This window comes from Pterocnemia pennata, mitochondrion (genome assembly GCF_028389875.1).
Source record: "Pterocnemia pennata mitochondrion, complete genome".
NCBI lineage: Eukaryota > Metazoa > Chordata > Aves > Rheiformes > Rheidae > Rhea > Rhea pennata.
The window spans coordinates 2,287-16,749 of record NC_002783.2 but is presented as its reverse complement, the minus strand read 5'-3'; the positions used below and the strand labels follow the sequence as shown (position 1 = coordinate 16,749).

Here is a 14,463-nt window from a genome sequence, read left to right as displayed (position 1 = left end):
GAGTGGATAGTGTTTGTTTGTTTGTTTGTTTGTTTGTTTGTTTGTTTGTTTGTTTGTTTGTTTGTTTGTTTGTTTGTTTGTTTGTTTGTTTGTTTGTTTGTTTGTTTGTTTGTCGCTGGGGGAAATAGTAGGTTTAAAGGAGGTTCGGCTAATGTCTTTATACTGTGGAGAAATTTTTAATGTAACCCCAGTATTGGGGACGGGTAATTTAAGAATCGAATAGATATAAACGTGGGTGATGGAAGCGGGTATAGTTGAAAACAAGAGGAAGTGGAATCAAGAGTGATTATGTCCAGCAAGCATTCACTAGATAATCACCCCTTAATAGGCGGTGGAAGTCCCAAAATCTAATGTTGATGCAAGTGCATCAGAGTCCGAATGCGACTAAGATATACCTCAACCGTCTCATTAATTAGCTTGGCGGGAGAGACGATAACCGAGGACCATTGATGTCCAGACCTAGATTGTGTGTCTTTTGACGCGCGGGCGCGCGTTACCAGGGGTACCCTGAAGATCCCCCAAAAAAAAAAGGGAACCAAATGAGAGAAGGCGTATATGGATGTCGCGATTAAGGGTGAGATGGTGACATATAACAATACCAGATGTCTCGTGAAGACCAGGCCTTTAGGCTCTGGGGAACTACCGAGAAATGGCCCTGAAGTAGGAACCAGAGGCACCAAGTGTCCAAGTTATGGACCGGGGTAGGGGGAAAGAATGATCCTGAAGCTAGAGCATACCGGATATTCTATGCAGCGGGTTGCTGATTTCTCGTGATGTGCACGACCAAGAAATCCATCTGATACCAGGGATCACATTCCCGTACGTGGAGGATTAAATAGAGAAGGATGTCCATCAGACATGAGTGGAGCATACCGGATACTACTTCCAGTTGGTACTATCTAGTTGGTTCCAGGGTTGCTAGTGATGTCCTCAGTCCTATTAAGCTCTCTTAGTCCCATGTCCGGCTAATCTTACATAGTCCCATGTACGGGATAGCTCTGTAATGGGTTTAGTACAGTAAAATGAAGAATGTACTAGGCTATAATGGGGGAAGTAAGAGTATGTCAGTCTACATACTTATGGGTTTAGTACAATATTAGTTATTGGTACATGCTTAATAGCTATGAAATGTGGATAATAAATGAATGTACAATAATACATAGATAGTACTCTCATGCTTTACATGGGGGGGTAGGGGGGGGTAGTTTCTGTAGTTGAATTACAACGATGGTTTTTCAGACCATAGGTTTTGGATAGTACCCAAGCAGGAATTATGATGACTTCGTATTTTGTCTTTTTTATAGGGTTGAGTTTTGTTTTAGGGGCGCTAGCTGTAGCGTCCAACCCTTCTCCTTATTATGGGCTTTTAGGGTTAGTGGTTGGATCGCTTGTTGGTTGTGGGTGGTTGTTGAGTTTGGGGGTCTCTTTTATTTCTTTAGTGTTATTTTTAGTTTATTTAGGGGGGATATTGGTGGTTTTTGTGTACTCTGTTTCTTTGGCCGCCGACCCTTTTCCTGAGGCTTGGGGGGACTGGCGAGTTTTGGGGTATAGTGGGGGGTTGTTACTGGTGATGCTTGTGGGAGTGGTAGTGGGAGGGGGAATGGGGAGTGAACTTTGGGGCATCAGTACTGTGGACTCGGAGGGGGCTGTACTGGTTCGGATAGATTTTAGTGGGGTGGCGGTATTTTATTCTTGGGGGGCCGGAATGTTTTTAATTGCCGGGTGGGGGCTGCTGTTGACTCTGTTTGTGGTATTGGAGCTTGTACGGGGGTTGTCTCGGGGGGCGATTCGGGCTGTTTAGGGATTAGGTGATGGCAGAAGATAGTTTAGTAGAGAATATCAGCTTTGGGAGCTGGAGGTAGAGGTTTAAGTCCTCTTTTTCTGAGGGGGTGGATACTCTAAGAAGGGGTACAACCTTCACTCTTTGGTTTACAAGACCAATGTTTTTTATAAACTATTAGAGTATTAGTTAGTAGAGCATTTTATTTTCTAGAGCTCCGATAGCGGGGAATAGGACTAGAAGGATGAGGAAGTATGAGAAGGAGGCTATTTGGCCGATGATGATGAAGGGGTGTTCTACAGGTTGGCTGCCGATTCATGTCAGGATAAGTAGGTTGGCCACGAGGAGTCAGAATAGGATTTGGGAGAGGGGTCGGAATGTCATGGAGCGTTGTTTGGATTTGTGGAGAAAAGGGATAAGGAATAGGATTAGAACGGAGGCCGCTAGGGCAAGGACGCCTCCTAGCTTGTTGGGGATGGAGCGTAGGATGGCGTAAGCAAATAGGAAGTATCATTCTGGCTTGATGTGAGGGGGTGTGACTAGGGGGTTGGCTGGGGTGAAGTTTTCTGGGTCCCCTAAGAGGTTAGGTGAGAAGAAAGCTAGGGTCAGGAGTGGGATGAATATGAGAGCGAACCCTAGGGCATCTTTTAGGGAGAAGTAGGGGTGGAATGGGATTTTGTCGGAGTGAGATACGATTCCTAGGGGGTTGTTGGATCCGGTTTCGTGTAGGAAGGTGAGGTGGATGAGAGTAATGCCTGCGATTAGGAAGGGGAGAAGGAAGTGTAGGGCGAAGAATCGAGTTAGGGTGGGGTTGTCTACTGAAAATCCCCCTCAGGCCCATTCTACCAGGGTTTGTCCGATGTACGGGATGGCTGAGAATAGGTTGGTAATGACTGTAGCCCCTCAGAAGGATATCTGTCCTCATGGTAGTACATAACCTACGAAGGCAGTTGCTATTAGGGTCAGTAGGAGAACGACTCCGGTGTTTCAGGTCTCCTTATAGAGATATGAGCCGTAGTAGAATCCTCGGCCGATGTGAAGGTAGATGCAGATGAAGAAGAAGGATGCGCCGTTTGCATGGAGATTGCGAATTAGTCAGCCGTATTGGACGTTGCGGCAGGTGTGGGCTACGGATGAGAAGGCTAGTGAGGTGTCTGCTGTGTAATGTATAGCTAGGAGGAGGCCTGTTAGGATTTGAGTGATGAGGCAGATTCCTAGAAGGGAGCCGAAGTTTCATCAGGCTGAGATGTTTGAGGGGGAGGGGAGGTCGATTAGGGAGCTGTTGATGATTTTTAGTAGGGGGTGGGATTTTCGGATATTGGGGGCCATTGGGTTTGGGGTTTATTGGGTAAGTAAAAGAAGAATGAGGATGGATAAAGCGAATGTTCCTAGGTAGGTTTTGATAAGTCCGGTGTGCAGGTGAGTGGAGGTTTTAGAGGCCATGAGTTGGAGGTCAGCTAGTCCTTCTGGTCCTATTTTTTTGTATCAGGAGAGGTCAATTAAGTGGGAGGCGATTTTTTGTCCGCTGGAGAGGAATTTCGCAGGAGTGAGGCGGTGCGTTAAGGGGTTGAAGTAGCCAAGGGTTAGGGAGAAGTTTGAGCAGATGTTCTGTTTAGGGTGGATGAGGTTGTGTGTTATGTTTGATAGCTCTAGGGATAGGAGAATGCCGAGGATTGTGACGAGGATAGCAGCTGTTTTTGTAATGGTGGGTATGGTTATGGGGAGAGTTTTAGTGGGGAGGATATTGGATGTGATGAGAAGGCCGGCCATGATGCTGCCTAGAGCGAGCCGGGAGATAGGGTTGGTGACTGTTGGGGTGTTTTCGTTGATGGGGGTTACAGGAGGGATTCGAGGGTGTCCTGTTTGGACGAAGAGGGTTATGCGGAGGCTGTAGGTGGCAGTGAAGGAGGTGGCTAGGAGGGTGAGTAATAGGGCTCAGGTGTTTAAGTAGGAATTGTTCAGGCTTTCGATAATGAGGTCTTTTGAGTAGAAGCCGGCGAGGAATGGAGTGCCTATGAGGGCTAGGTTGCCGATAGTAAGGCAGGAAGTTGTTGTTGGGAGCAGTTTTTGTAGTCCGCCTATTTTGCGGATATCCTGCTCCCCGCCGAGGCTGTGAATGATTGAGCCGGAACATAGAAATAGTATGGCTTTGAAGAAGGCGTGGGTTGAGATATGGAGGAAGGCTAGTTGGGGGAGGTTGAGTCCGATGGTTACTATTATTAGTCCTAATTGGCTGGATGTGGAGAAGGCGATGATCTTTTTGATGTCGTTTTGGGTAAGGGCGCATGTGGCAGCGAATAAGGTAGATAGGGCGCCTAGACATAGGCATGTGGTTAAGGCTGTTTGGTTCGTGGCTAGTAGGGGGTGAGTGCGGATGAGTAGGAAGATTCCTGCTACGACTATTGTGCTCGAGTGGAGTAAGGCTGAGACGGGTGTGGGGCCTTCTATGGCTGCGGGTAGCCATGGGTGTAGGCCGAATTGGGCTGATTTTCCTGTCGCTGCTAGGATGAGGCCTAGGAGGGGGAGTATTGGGATGTGGTTTTCGTAGGAGACCTGGTGGATTTCTCATGTGTTTAAGATAGAGGCAAGTCAGGCCATGCTGAGGATTAGGCCTACGTCTCCAATACGGTTGTAGATTACGGCTTGGAGGGCGGCTGTGTTGGCTTCAGCTCGGCCGTGTCATCAGCCAATGAGGAGAAATGACATGATTCCTACGCCTTCTCAGCCAATAAACAGCATGAACATGTTGTTGGCAATCGTTAGAGTTAGTATGGCAATGAGGAAGGTTAGGAGGTAGGTAAAGAATTTGGTAATGTGGGGTTCTGAAGCTATGTATCATGTGGCGAATTGGAGGATGGATCAGGTTACAAATAGGGCGATGGGGAAGAACAGTATGGAATACTGGTCTATTTTAAAGCTAAGGGGAATTTTGAAGTTAGGGGTGAAGTTTCAGTATCAGTGGGAGACGATGGTTTCTGTACCGGAGTAGATGAAGATGGATATGGGGAGAAGACTGAGGAAGAAGGCTGTTTTAACGGTGGATGTAATGGTAGAAGGTGTGTTTTGGAAATTGGGTAGAAGGAGGGGTAAGACAATAGGTGTGAGGAGGGTTGTTAGCAGAAGGAGTATGGAGGTATTAAGGAGAAGGGTAGTCTCCATTACTTTTACTTGGAGTTGCACCAAGATGAGTGGCTCCTAAGACCAGTGGATTACTCTTATCCTTTAAAAGTGAGGGGGCTGAGAGTTTAGACTCAGATGCAGGAATTAGCAGTTCTTGCTGGTTAAACCACCCCTCGGCAGATAAGAAGGTTTTAACTTCTATTTTTAGAATCACAATCTAATGTTTGGGTTGAAACTATATTTGCATTAGAGGGCCCCTGTGATAAGTTCCGGTTTTAGTATGAGGAGGAGTATGGGGAGAATATGTAGGGTTATTAGTAGGTGTTCTCGTGTATTTGAGTTTGGGATTGATGAGATGAAGGTGGGTAGTGGTCCACGTTGGGTTGTTAGGAGTATGAAGAGGGTGTATGAGGCGGTAAGAAGTGTTGCAAGGCCGGTCAGGATAATGGTGAACGGAGACCAGTTGAAGAGTGCGATTATGATTGTGAGCTCTGCTATTAGGTTGGTAGTGGGCGGGAGTGCTATGTTTGTAAGGTTAGCTAGTAGTCATCATGTGCTTATAAGGGGGAGGAGGGGTTGTATGCCTCGTGCTAGGAGTAGGATTCGGCTATGTGTTCGTTCGTAGTTGGTGTTGGCTAGGCAGAATAGCATGGAGGAGGTCAAGCCGTGTGCGATTATGAGGATTATGGCCCCTGAGAATGCTCAGTCAGTTTGGATTATGCAGGCCGCGATAACTAGGCCTATGTGGCTTACGGAGGAGTAGGCGATAAGTGACTTTAGGTCGGTTTGGCGGAGGCAGATTGAGCTGGTTATTAGTGCGCCTCATAGGGCAAAGGTCAAGAAGGGGTAGCACAGGTGACTTGTGAGGGGGCCGGTTAGTAGGGTGATGCGCATAATACCGTACCCGCCTAGTTTTAGTAAGAGGGCAGCTAGGAGTATGGAGCCTGCAATGGGAGCCTCTACGTGAGCTTTGGGCAGCCAGAGGTGGAGGCCATATAGGGGCGCTTTTACTATGAATGTTATTAGGAGGGCTAGCCCGGATAGGGTGCTAGTTCATGAGTATGACAGTGGGGGTTGAGTTAGTTCTAGGGTGGGGAGGTGTAAGGTGCCAGTTTGCGCGTGAAGATATAGGAGAGTGGTGAGGAGTGGGAGGGAGCTGATTAGAGTGTAGAATAGGAGGTAAATGCCAGCACTGAGTCGTTCCGGTTGGTTTCCTCATCGGGTGATTAGGATTAAGGTGGGGATAAGGGTTGCTTCGAATGAGATGTAGAATAGGATTAGTTCGGTGGCTGAGAAAGCTAGGAGGATAAAAGGTTGGATTGTGATTAGAGTGGCGATAAAGATGCGTTTTCGTGTTAGGGGTTCTTGTTGTAGGTGGTTTTGGCTGGCTATGAGTATGAGAGGAAGTAGTCAGCAGGATAGAACTAGAAGGGGGGCTGAAATTTGGTCAATGCCTGCCCATACGGAGAGGTTTTTATGGGGGAAGTATGTCGGGTGGAGCCATTGCAGGCTGATGGCGGCAATTAGGAGGCTGTAGGCGGTAGTGTTTGTTCATAGGAAGTTGGGGGGTGAGAGGAGGGTTATGGGGAGGAGTATGATTGTTGGGATAATAATTTTTAGCATTGTAGAAGGTTGAGGTTGTGGAGGTGGTCGGAGCCGTGGGTTCGAGTAGACGCTACTAGTATGGCTAGGCCTATGCCTGCTTCGCAAGCGGAGAAGGCTAGTATGAGGATAGGGACCAGGGTGAATGAAGGAGTGTGGGTTTGGATAGGTCAGGTTGAGAGGGCGATGTATAGGGCAAGTATTATGCCCTCTAGACAGAGCAGGGCCGAGATGAAGTGGGTTCGATGGAAGGCTAAACCTAGGCTGCTCAGGGCGAATGCTGAGTAAAAGCTTAAGTGTAGTAGGGACATAAGAAAGTTATAGTGTTTTCTATAATCTGCTGAGCCGAAATCAGCTGTCTTAATTAGACTAACTTTCTGGTTATTCTGCTCACTCTAGGCCTCCTTGGGCTCATTCGTAGATTAGGCCTAGTGTAAGTAGGGCGAGGAGGATAGAGGTTCATAGAAGGGTCAGTAAGGGGTAGGGGAGCTGAATTGCTCATGGGAGTGGGAGAAGTAGGGCGATTTCTAGGTCAAAAAGGAGAAATAGGATGGCTACTGAGGAAGAATCGAATTGAAAAGGGGAGTCGAGCAGAACCTAGAGGGTCAAAGCCACATTCGTAGGGGGAGAGTTTTTCTGCGTCAGGGTTTGTTTGGGCTAATCAGAAGTTTAATGTTGTAAGGATGGTACTTAGTGCGAGGGAGAGGAGAAGTATGAATGAGACTATGTTTATTGCTCTTCTCTGGGGTTGCACCAGATTTTAGAGATTGGAAGTCAATTGTAATGAGTATACTAGAAGAGCATGATCCTCATCAGTAGATGGTTATGTAGAGGAATAATCAGATGACGTCTACGAAGTGTCAGTATCAGGCTGCTGCTTCAAATCCAAAGTGGTGTCCTGATGTGAAGTGGAATTTAATAAGTCGTAGAAGGCAGACGGTGAGGAAGGAGGATCCGATGATAACGTGCAGTCCATGGAACCCTGTGGCTACAAAGAATGTAGAACCATAGACGCCATCGGCAATTGAGAATGAAGCTTCGTGGTATTCTATAGCTTGGAGGGCAGTGAAGTAGAAGCCTAGTAGGATTGTTAGGGATAGTGCGTGGATCGCCTGCTTTCGGTTTCCTTCAGTGATGCTGTGGTGGGCTCATGTTACGGTGACTCCGGAGGCGAGGAGGATTGCGGTATTAAGGAGGGGTACTTCTAGGGGATTGAGGGGCTTGATTCCTGTAGGGGGTCATAGTCCGCCTAGTTCGGGGGTAGGGGCTAAGCTTGAGTGAAAGAAGGCTCAGAAGAAACCTAGGAAGAAGAATGCTTCGGATGTGATGAATAGGATTATCCCGTATCGTAGGCCTTTTTGGACTGTGGGAGTGTGGTGTCCTTGGAAGGTGCTTTCTCGTACAATATCTCGTCATCATTGTAGTATTACTAATAGTATGGATAGTAGGCCTAGGGTTAGGAGATGCATCGAGCTGTAGTGGAATCATATGATTAGTCCGGAGGTCGTTAGAAGAGCGGCAGCAGCGCCAAAAATTGGTCATGGGCTGGGGTCTACTAAGTGATAGGAGTGAGCTTGGTGTGCCATTAGATGTTTCCTTGTAAGTAGAGGCTTAGTAGGAGTACGAATACGTAGGCCTGAATTATGGCTACTGCTACTTCTAGGATTGTCAGTAGGAGTAGAATGGTTGCTGTTAGGATGGAGATGGAGGGAAGGATGGGGAGGAGGGCTAGGGTAGCGGTAGAGATGAGTTGAATTAGGAGGTGGCCTGCTGTAAGGTTGGCTGTAAGGCGGACGCCTAAGGCTAGGGGACGGATGAGCAGGCTTGTTGTTTCGATGAGGATCAGGGCGGGGATGAGAGGTGTGGGGGTCCCTTCTGGCAGAAGGTGTCCTAGGGAGATGGATGGTTGGTTTCGTAAGCCCGTGAGGAGAGTTGCTAGTCAGAGAGGGAAGGCTAGTGCTATGTTCATGGAGAGTTGGGTAGTTGGGGTGAATGTGTAAGGTAGTAAGCCTAGAAGGTTAATTAGTAGGAGTAGGATTATTAGGGATGAGAGGGTGAGTGCCCATTTATGGCCTGTTTTGTTTAGGGGCATTATTAATTGCTTTGTGACTAATTGAAGGAACCATGATTGAAGGGTGGAGAGGCGATTGGTAACTCAGCGGTTGCCTGGGGATGGGAGCAGTAAGGTGGGGAATAGTATTGAGAGAAGGATTAAGGGGATGCCTAGTAGTTGGGGGCTGGCGAATTGGTCAAAGAAGCTTAGGTTCATGGTCAGGTTCAGGGGGTTGGGTTAGGGGTAGATAAGGTTTTATTGGACGGGAGGTTTATGTGGGTGAATGACAGGAGTTTTGGTTGGATGAGCAGTAGGAAGATCGTTCAGGATATGATTATGGTGAAGAATCATGGGTTTGGGTTGAGCTGGGGCATAACATTAAGGAGGGGATATTCCTCTTTCTCTAGCTTAAAAGGCTAGTGCTGTTACATAGCTTCTTAATGATGAGGAGGAGGATAAAAGTGAGGATCAACTCTCGAAGTGTGCGAGAGGGGTTGATTCAACTACGATAGGCATGTAGCTATGGTTTGCCCCACAAATTTCTGAGCATTGGCCGTAGAAAATTCCGGGTCGGGTGGTGATGAATGAGGTTTGATTTAATCGTCCGGGGATTGCGTCGGTTTTTACACCTAGGGTTGGGACTGCTCATGAGTGGAGGACGTCACCAGCGGTGACGATGACCCGGATGGGGGATTCTATTGGGACAACAACACGGTGGTCTACTTCTAGTAGGCGGAAGTGTCCCGATGGTAGTTCTGTAGTAGGGATTATGTAGGAGTCGAATGCAAGATCTTTAAAGTCTGTATACTCGTAGGATCAGTATCATTGATGGCCGATGGCTTTTAGGGTCAGGTCGGGCTCGTCGATCTCATCTATCATATAAAGAATTTGTAGGGATGGGAGGGCAAGCAGAATAAGGACAATGGCTGGTAAGATTGTTCAGATCAATTCTACTTCTTGTGCGTCGACTGTGTTTGAAGACAGTTTTTCTATCAGTATAAGAGAGAGTAGGTAGAGGACTAAGCTGCAGATTGCTAGGGCAACTATAAGGGCGTGGTCATGGAATTCGACTAGTTCTTCCATGATTGGGGATGATGCGTCTTGGAATCCGAATTGAGATGGGTTGGCCACATGAGATGTACAGGGTTTATAACCTGTGATTTGGCCTTGACAAGACCATGTAATGTGTTTACTAACGTCTCATAAGAAAGAAGCATAAGTGGTTAGTGCAGCTGGCTTGAAACCAGTGCGTGGAGGTTCGATTCCTTCCTTTCTTGGACTTGGACGTAGGCTGGTTCTTCAAAGGTGTGATGTGGAGGAGGGCAGCCGTGAATTCATTCGATGTTGGTGGCAATCAGTTCGGGTTGGAGGACTTTTCGTTTTGAGGAGAATGCTTCTCAGATGATAAATATTAGCATGATTACGGCGGTTATGGAGATTAGAGAGCCGATGGAGGATATTGTGTTTCATAGTGTGTATGCATCTGGGTAGTCAGAGTACCGTCGTGGCATTCCAGCTAGGCCTAGGAAGTGCTGAGGGAAGAAGGTTAGATTAACCCCCGTAAATATGACCCCAAAGTGGGCTTTAGCTCATGTGGGGTGAAGGGTGTAGCCGGTGAATAGGGGGAATCAGTGTGTAAAGCCTGCCAGGATGGCAAAGACGGCACCTATGGAGAGGACATAGTGGAAGTGAGCTACTACATAGTAGGTGTCGTGAAGGGCAATGTCTAAGGAGGAGTTTGCTAGGACAATGCCCGTTAGGCCTCCGATGGTAAATAGGAAGATAAAGCCTAGGGCTCATAGGATGGGCGGGTCTCATTTAATTGTTCCTCCATGCAGGGTAGCTAGTCAGCTGAATACTTTAATGCCAGTTGGGATAGCAATGATTATAGTGGCGGATGTGAAGTAGGCTCGGGTGTCTACGTCTATTCCTACGGTAAATATGTGGTGGGCCCATACGATAAATCCTAAAAAGCCGATTGAAAGCATTGCTCAGACTATTCCTATGTAGCCGAATGGTTCTTTTTTACCCGCATAGTAGGTTACTACGTGAGAGATTATTCCGAAACCTGGAAGGATTAGGATATAGACTTCGGGGTGCCCAAAGAATCAGAATAGGTGTTGGTATAGAACTGGGTCTCCCCCTCCTGCGGGGTCAAAGAATGTGGTGTTAAGGTTTCGGTCTGTGAGAAGCATAGTGATACCGGCAGCGAGGACTGGAAGAGATAGGAGTAGTAGGATGGCTGTGATTAGAACGGATCATACAAATAAGGGTGTTTGATATTGTGAGAGGGCTGGGGGTTTTATGTTGATTGCAGTAGTGATGAAGTTGATAGCTCCTAGGATAGAGGAGACCCCTGCCAGATGAAGAGAGAAGATGGCTAGGTCCACGGAGGCACCAGCATGGGCGAGGTTGCCAGCTAATGGGGGGTAGACAGTTCATCCTGTCCCGGCTCCTGCTTCGATGGTAGATGATGCGAGTAGGAGAAGAAATGAGGGAGGGAGAAGTCAGAAGCTTATGTTGTTTATTCGGGGGAAAGCTATGTCTGGGGCGCCGATTATAAGAGGGACTAGCCAGTTTCCGAAGCCCCCGATCATTACAGGTATTACTATAAAGAAGATTATGACGAAAGCGTGGGCAGTGACAATAACATTGTAGATTTGGTCGTCTCCTAGTAGGGTCCCTGGTTGGCCAAGTTCCGCACGAATGAGTAGGCTGAGGGCGGTGCCTACTATGCCTGCTCATGCGCCGAAGATGAGGTACAGTGTACCAATATCTTTGTGATTGGTTGAGAAAAGTCATCGGGTAATGAAGGTCACAGGTAAGATGGCTGAGTGGTTAAGCGTTAGGCTGTAGTCCTTTTTACAGAGGTTTAATTCCTCTTCTTATCGACTCCGTAGTGAAGTTCATGTTGAGTTGCAAGCTCATCGATGCGCATTGGATATGTGCCGGAGTCTTATTAGACAGAAGCCTGTTGGATAGGGCATTTAGCTGTTAACTAGATTATTATGGGATCGAGGCCCATCTGTCTAGTGAAGGCCTTAGCTTAATTAAAGCACCTGATTTGCATTCGGGAGATACAGGTTAATATCCTGTTGGTCTTAGCAGAAACTAAGAGGCTTTAACTCTTATTTAGGGCTTTGAAGGCCCTTGGTTTATAGTTATCCTAAGTTTCTAAATGGAGGCAAGGATTATTGGGGAGATAGGCAGCAGGGTGGCTGAGAGGGCTGCGAAGATGGCAGTGGGAGTGGTAGAGGGTTTGTTAATTCGTCATTGTTTCATGTGGTTGGCAGAGTTGGGGGGTAGGGTAATTGTTGCGTAGTATGCGAGGCGTAGGTAGAAGAAAAGACCTAATAGGGATAGCATGGCAATGATAGTTGCTGTTGGTGTTATTTGTTGTTTGGTTAGTTCTTGTAGGATAAGTCATTTGGGTGCAAATCCTGTGAGTGGAGGTAGTCCGGCTAGAGATAGGAGGGCTAGTATTAGGGTGGCATTAAGAACGGGGGTTTTTGTTCAAGATGTTATTATTGTGGATAATTTTAGGGTTTTAGTGGTGTGGAGGGATAGGAAGACTGCTGTTGTTATGAAGATATAGAGATAGAAGGTTAGGATTGTTAGTTTTGGGTCGTAGGCGATGACTGCGGTTATTCAACCTATGTGAGAGATAGATGAGAAGGCTAGGATTTTGCGGGTTTGTGTTTGATTTAGGCCCATTCATCCACCTAGCGCAGCTGAAATGAGGGCTAGAGTAGTCAGTACTGAGGGGTTTAATGAGGGTGAGGTTATGAAGAGGATGGTTAGTGGGGGAAGTTTTATTACTGTGGATAGTAAGAGGGCGGTGGTTAGGGAAGACCCTTGAAGGACTTCTGGGAATCAGAAATGGAAGGGGGCTAGACCTAATTTCATGGCAATGGCCGCTGTCAGCAGGAGGCAGGAGGTTGGTTGGGTTAGTTGGGTGAGGTCTCATTGACCTGTGGCTCAAGCATTGGTCATGCTTGAGAACAGGACTAGGGCTGAGGCAGAGGCCTGGACTAGGAAGTACTTGATGGAGGCCTCTACGGCTCGGGGGTGGTGAGATTTGGCGATGAGGGGAATAATTGCGAGGGTATTAATTTCTAAGCCCGTTCAGGCTAGCACTCAATGGTTGCTTGAGATAGTGATTGTTGTGCCCAGGATAAGGCTGAGAAGAGTGATCAGTTTGGCGTGTGGGTTCATTAGCAAGGGAAGGGGTTAAGCCATCATTTTCGGGGTATGGGCCCGATAGCTTGATTAGCTGACCTTACTAGAAAATAATATAGAGGAAGTATGAGGAGTTTTGATCTCTTTTGTGTAGGTTCGATTCCTACTTTTCTAAGTGTTTTAGGGTTAGGAAATGAGAGGGTTGGTAGACCTCCATGTTCACTTTATCATAGTGACCCTTTAGTTCAGGCACATTTCCTTAGGTTTCCTTAGGTAAGGGGGGAGGCCAGCATAGGAGATGGGTATGCTAGCGTGTCACAGGCATAGGGCTAGCGTCAGGGGTAAGAAGTTTTTTCATAGGAGGTGTATTAGTTGGTCGTAGCGAAAGCGTGGGTAGGAGGCTCGGATTCATAGAAACCCCGAGGACAGCATAAGGGTATTAGTGGCCAGGGCTAGGGGAAATAGCTCGGGTGGGAGGTTAAGGGAGCTGGGGTTAAGGAATAGGATAGTGGTTAATATGTTCATTAGTATAATGTTAGCGTACTCGGCTAGGAAGAATAGGGCGAAAGGGCCGGCGGCGTATTCTACGTTAAATCCTGAGACAAGTTCTGACTCCCCCTCAGTTAAGTCAAAGGGGGCTCGGTTTGTCTCTGCAAGTGTGGAGATATATCATATTATTGCTAGGGGTCAGGTGGCGAAGATCAAGAAGAGGGGCTCCTGAGCGACTGCGAGAGTGCTAAGTGTGTAGTTCCCGCTTAGGACAATTACAGATAGGAGGATGATTGCCAGTGTTACTTCATATGAGATGGTTTGAGCTACTGCTCGTAGGGCTCCAATGAGAGCGTACTTTGAGTTTGAGGCTCAGCCTGATCATAGGATTGAGTAAACTGCCAGGCTAGATATAGACAGTAGAAATAGCAGTCCAAGATTTAAATCGGTGAGGGAGAAGGGGAGGGGGAGGGGGATTCAGATGGTGATGGCTAGTAATAGAGCCAGAATAGGGGTTATAATAAATAGGAGGGGTGAGGAAGTTGTAGGGCGAATTGGCTCTTTAATAAATAGCTTAATCCCGTCTGCTACGGGCTGTAAGAGCCCGAATGGGCCTACGATGTTAGGCCCTTTTCGGGCTTGTATGTAGCTTAGGACTTTTCGTTCGACCAGTGTGAGGAAGGCTACTGCGATTAGGATTGGAATAGCATATGACAGGGACATAATAAGATAGTTTAATGTGGTGAGTCACATTGTTGACTAAAGCTAGGGAGAGGACTTGAACCTCTGGGTAAAGGGCTTAAGCCTTTTGCATTTACCAAGCTCTGCCACTCTAGCTAACCCTTTTCTAGGGTACGGGGTCGGGTGAGTTCCCTTTTTAGTTTAGTTGGCTTCACTAATTAGGGAGAAGGCGTGCCGGTTGGTATTGGCCTTACTTTTCCGGTCCTTTCGTACTAGGAAGAGTGTCACATAGATAGAAACCGACCTGGATTGCTCCGGTCTGAACTCAGATCACGTAGGACTATTAATCGTTGAACAAACGAACCCTTAATAGCTGCTGCACCATTAGGATGTCCTGATCCAACATCGAGGTCGTAAACCTCCTTGTCGATAGGGGCTCTTGAAGGAGATTGCGCTGTTATCCCTGGGGTAGCTTGGTTCATTAATCAATTGTATTGGGTCTGGGTACTATTTGCACTTCGAGATGTGGCTCTAGGTTAAGATTTGTGGTCTTGTTTTT

The 14,463-nt window shown here is 47.2% G+C and overlaps 13 protein-coding genes across 13 annotated transcripts, besides 22 other annotated features; 1 reads left to right on the top strand and 12 right to left on the bottom strand. All coding sequences in view use genetic code 2, as the record gives it.

Moving 5' to 3' along the window:
- Positions 1 to 1,204: a sequence feature (control region).
- Positions 1,205 to 1,273, top strand: a tRNA (tRNA-Glu).
- Positions 1,274 to 1,276: 3 nt separating this feature from the next.
- ND6 (NADH dehydrogenase subunit 6) lies at positions 1,277 to 1,801 on the top strand. Its single transcript has one exon. It carries the CDS (start codon positions 1,277 to 1,279, stop codon positions 1,799 to 1,801), a length of 525 nt encoding a protein of 174 aa, NP_115427.1.
- Positions 1,802 to 1,815: 14 nt separating this feature from the next.
- Positions 1,816 to 1,885, top strand: a tRNA (tRNA-Pro).
- Positions 1,886 to 1,894: 9 nt separating this feature from the next.
- Positions 1,895 to 1,964, bottom strand: a tRNA (tRNA-Thr).
- A 5-nt stretch (positions 1,965 to 1,969) lies between these two features.
- CYTB (cytochrome b) lies at positions 1,970 to 3,109 on the bottom strand. Its single transcript has one exon. The coding sequence runs from the start codon at positions 3,107 to 3,109 to the stop codon at positions 1,970 to 1,972; it is 1,140 nt and encodes a 379-aa protein (NP_115426.1).
- Positions 3,110 to 3,121: 12 nt separating this feature from the next.
- ND5 (NADH dehydrogenase subunit 5) lies at positions 3,122 to 4,939 on the bottom strand. Its single transcript has one exon. It carries the CDS (start codon positions 4,937 to 4,939, stop codon positions 3,122 to 3,124), a length of 1,818 nt encoding a protein of 605 aa, NP_115425.1.
- Positions 4,940 to 5,010, bottom strand: a tRNA (tRNA-Leu).
- Positions 5,011 to 5,074, bottom strand: a tRNA (tRNA-Ser).
- A 1-nt stretch (position 5,075) lies between these two features.
- Positions 5,076 to 5,145, bottom strand: a tRNA (tRNA-His).
- Position 5,146: 1 nt separating this feature from the next.
- Positions 5,147 to 6,523, bottom strand: ND4 (NADH dehydrogenase subunit 4). Its single transcript has one exon. The coding sequence runs from the start codon at positions 6,521 to 6,523 to the stop codon at positions 5,147 to 5,149; it is 1,377 nt and encodes a 458-aa protein (NP_115424.1).
- Positions 6,517 to 6,813, bottom strand: ND4L (NADH dehydrogenase subunit 4L). Its single transcript has one exon. It carries the CDS (start codon positions 6,811 to 6,813, stop codon positions 6,517 to 6,519), a length of 297 nt encoding a protein of 98 aa, NP_115423.1.
- Positions 6,814 to 6,881, bottom strand: a tRNA (tRNA-Arg).
- A 2-nt stretch (positions 6,882 to 6,883) lies between these two features.
- Positions 6,884 to 7,235, bottom strand: ND3 (NADH dehydrogenase subunit 3). Its single transcript is given in 2 exon segments — positions 6,884 to 7,061; positions 7,063 to 7,235. 2 exon segments carry the CDS (start codon positions 7,233 to 7,235, stop codon positions 6,884 to 6,886), a joined length of 351 nt encoding a protein of 116 aa, NP_115422.1.
- Positions 7,236 to 7,304, bottom strand: a tRNA (tRNA-Gly).
- Positions 7,305 to 7,307: 3 nt separating this feature from the next.
- COX3 (cytochrome c oxidase subunit III) lies at positions 7,308 to 8,088 on the bottom strand. Its single transcript has one exon. A coding segment is annotated over exon 1 (781 nt).
- On the bottom strand, positions 8,088 to 8,771 carry ATP6 (ATP synthase F0 subunit 6). The gene has a single exon. It carries the CDS (start codon positions 8,769 to 8,771, stop codon positions 8,088 to 8,090), a length of 684 nt encoding a protein of 227 aa, NP_115420.1.
- Positions 8,762 to 8,929, bottom strand: ATP8 (ATP synthase F0 subunit 8). The gene has a single exon. It carries the CDS (start codon positions 8,927 to 8,929, stop codon positions 8,762 to 8,764), a length of 168 nt encoding a protein of 55 aa, NP_115419.1.
- Position 8,930: 1 nt separating this feature from the next.
- Positions 8,931 to 8,998, bottom strand: a tRNA (tRNA-Lys).
- Positions 8,991 to 9,686, bottom strand: COX2 (cytochrome c oxidase subunit II). The gene has a single exon. It carries the CDS (start codon positions 9,684 to 9,686, stop codon positions 8,991 to 8,993), a length of 696 nt encoding a protein of 231 aa, NP_115418.1.
- A 1-nt stretch (position 9,687) lies between these two features.
- Positions 9,688 to 9,757, bottom strand: a tRNA (tRNA-Asp).
- A 2-nt stretch (positions 9,758 to 9,759) lies between these two features.
- Positions 9,760 to 9,832, top strand: a tRNA (tRNA-Ser).
- Positions 9,824 to 11,374, bottom strand: COX1 (cytochrome c oxidase subunit I). The gene has a single exon. The coding sequence runs from the start codon at positions 11,372 to 11,374 to the stop codon at positions 9,824 to 9,826; it is 1,551 nt and encodes a 516-aa protein (NP_115417.1).
- A 1-nt stretch (position 11,375) lies between these two features.
- Positions 11,376 to 11,446, top strand: a tRNA (tRNA-Tyr).
- Positions 11,446 to 11,512, top strand: a tRNA (tRNA-Cys).
- A 3-nt stretch (positions 11,513 to 11,515) lies between these two features.
- Positions 11,516 to 11,588, top strand: a tRNA (tRNA-Asn).
- Positions 11,589 to 11,590: 2 nt separating this feature from the next.
- Positions 11,591 to 11,659, top strand: a tRNA (tRNA-Ala).
- A 1-nt stretch (position 11,660) lies between these two features.
- Positions 11,661 to 11,731, bottom strand: a tRNA (tRNA-Trp).
- Positions 11,730 to 12,770, bottom strand: ND2 (NADH dehydrogenase subunit 2). The gene has a single exon. The coding sequence runs from the start codon at positions 12,768 to 12,770 to the stop codon at positions 11,730 to 11,732; it is 1,041 nt and encodes a 346-aa protein (NP_115416.1).
- Positions 12,771 to 12,839, bottom strand: a tRNA (tRNA-Met).
- Positions 12,839 to 12,909, top strand: a tRNA (tRNA-Gln).
- Positions 12,910 to 12,922: 13 nt separating this feature from the next.
- Positions 12,923 to 12,993, bottom strand: a tRNA (tRNA-Ile).
- An 8-nt stretch (positions 12,994 to 13,001) lies between these two features.
- Positions 13,002 to 13,976, bottom strand: ND1 (NADH dehydrogenase subunit 1). The gene has a single exon. It carries the CDS (start codon positions 13,974 to 13,976, stop codon positions 13,002 to 13,004), a length of 975 nt encoding a protein of 324 aa, NP_115415.1.
- Positions 13,977 to 13,986: 10 nt separating this feature from the next.
- Positions 13,987 to 14,060, bottom strand: a tRNA (tRNA-Leu).
- Positions 14,061 to 14,463, bottom strand: part of an rRNA (16S ribosomal RNA) that runs on past the window's edge.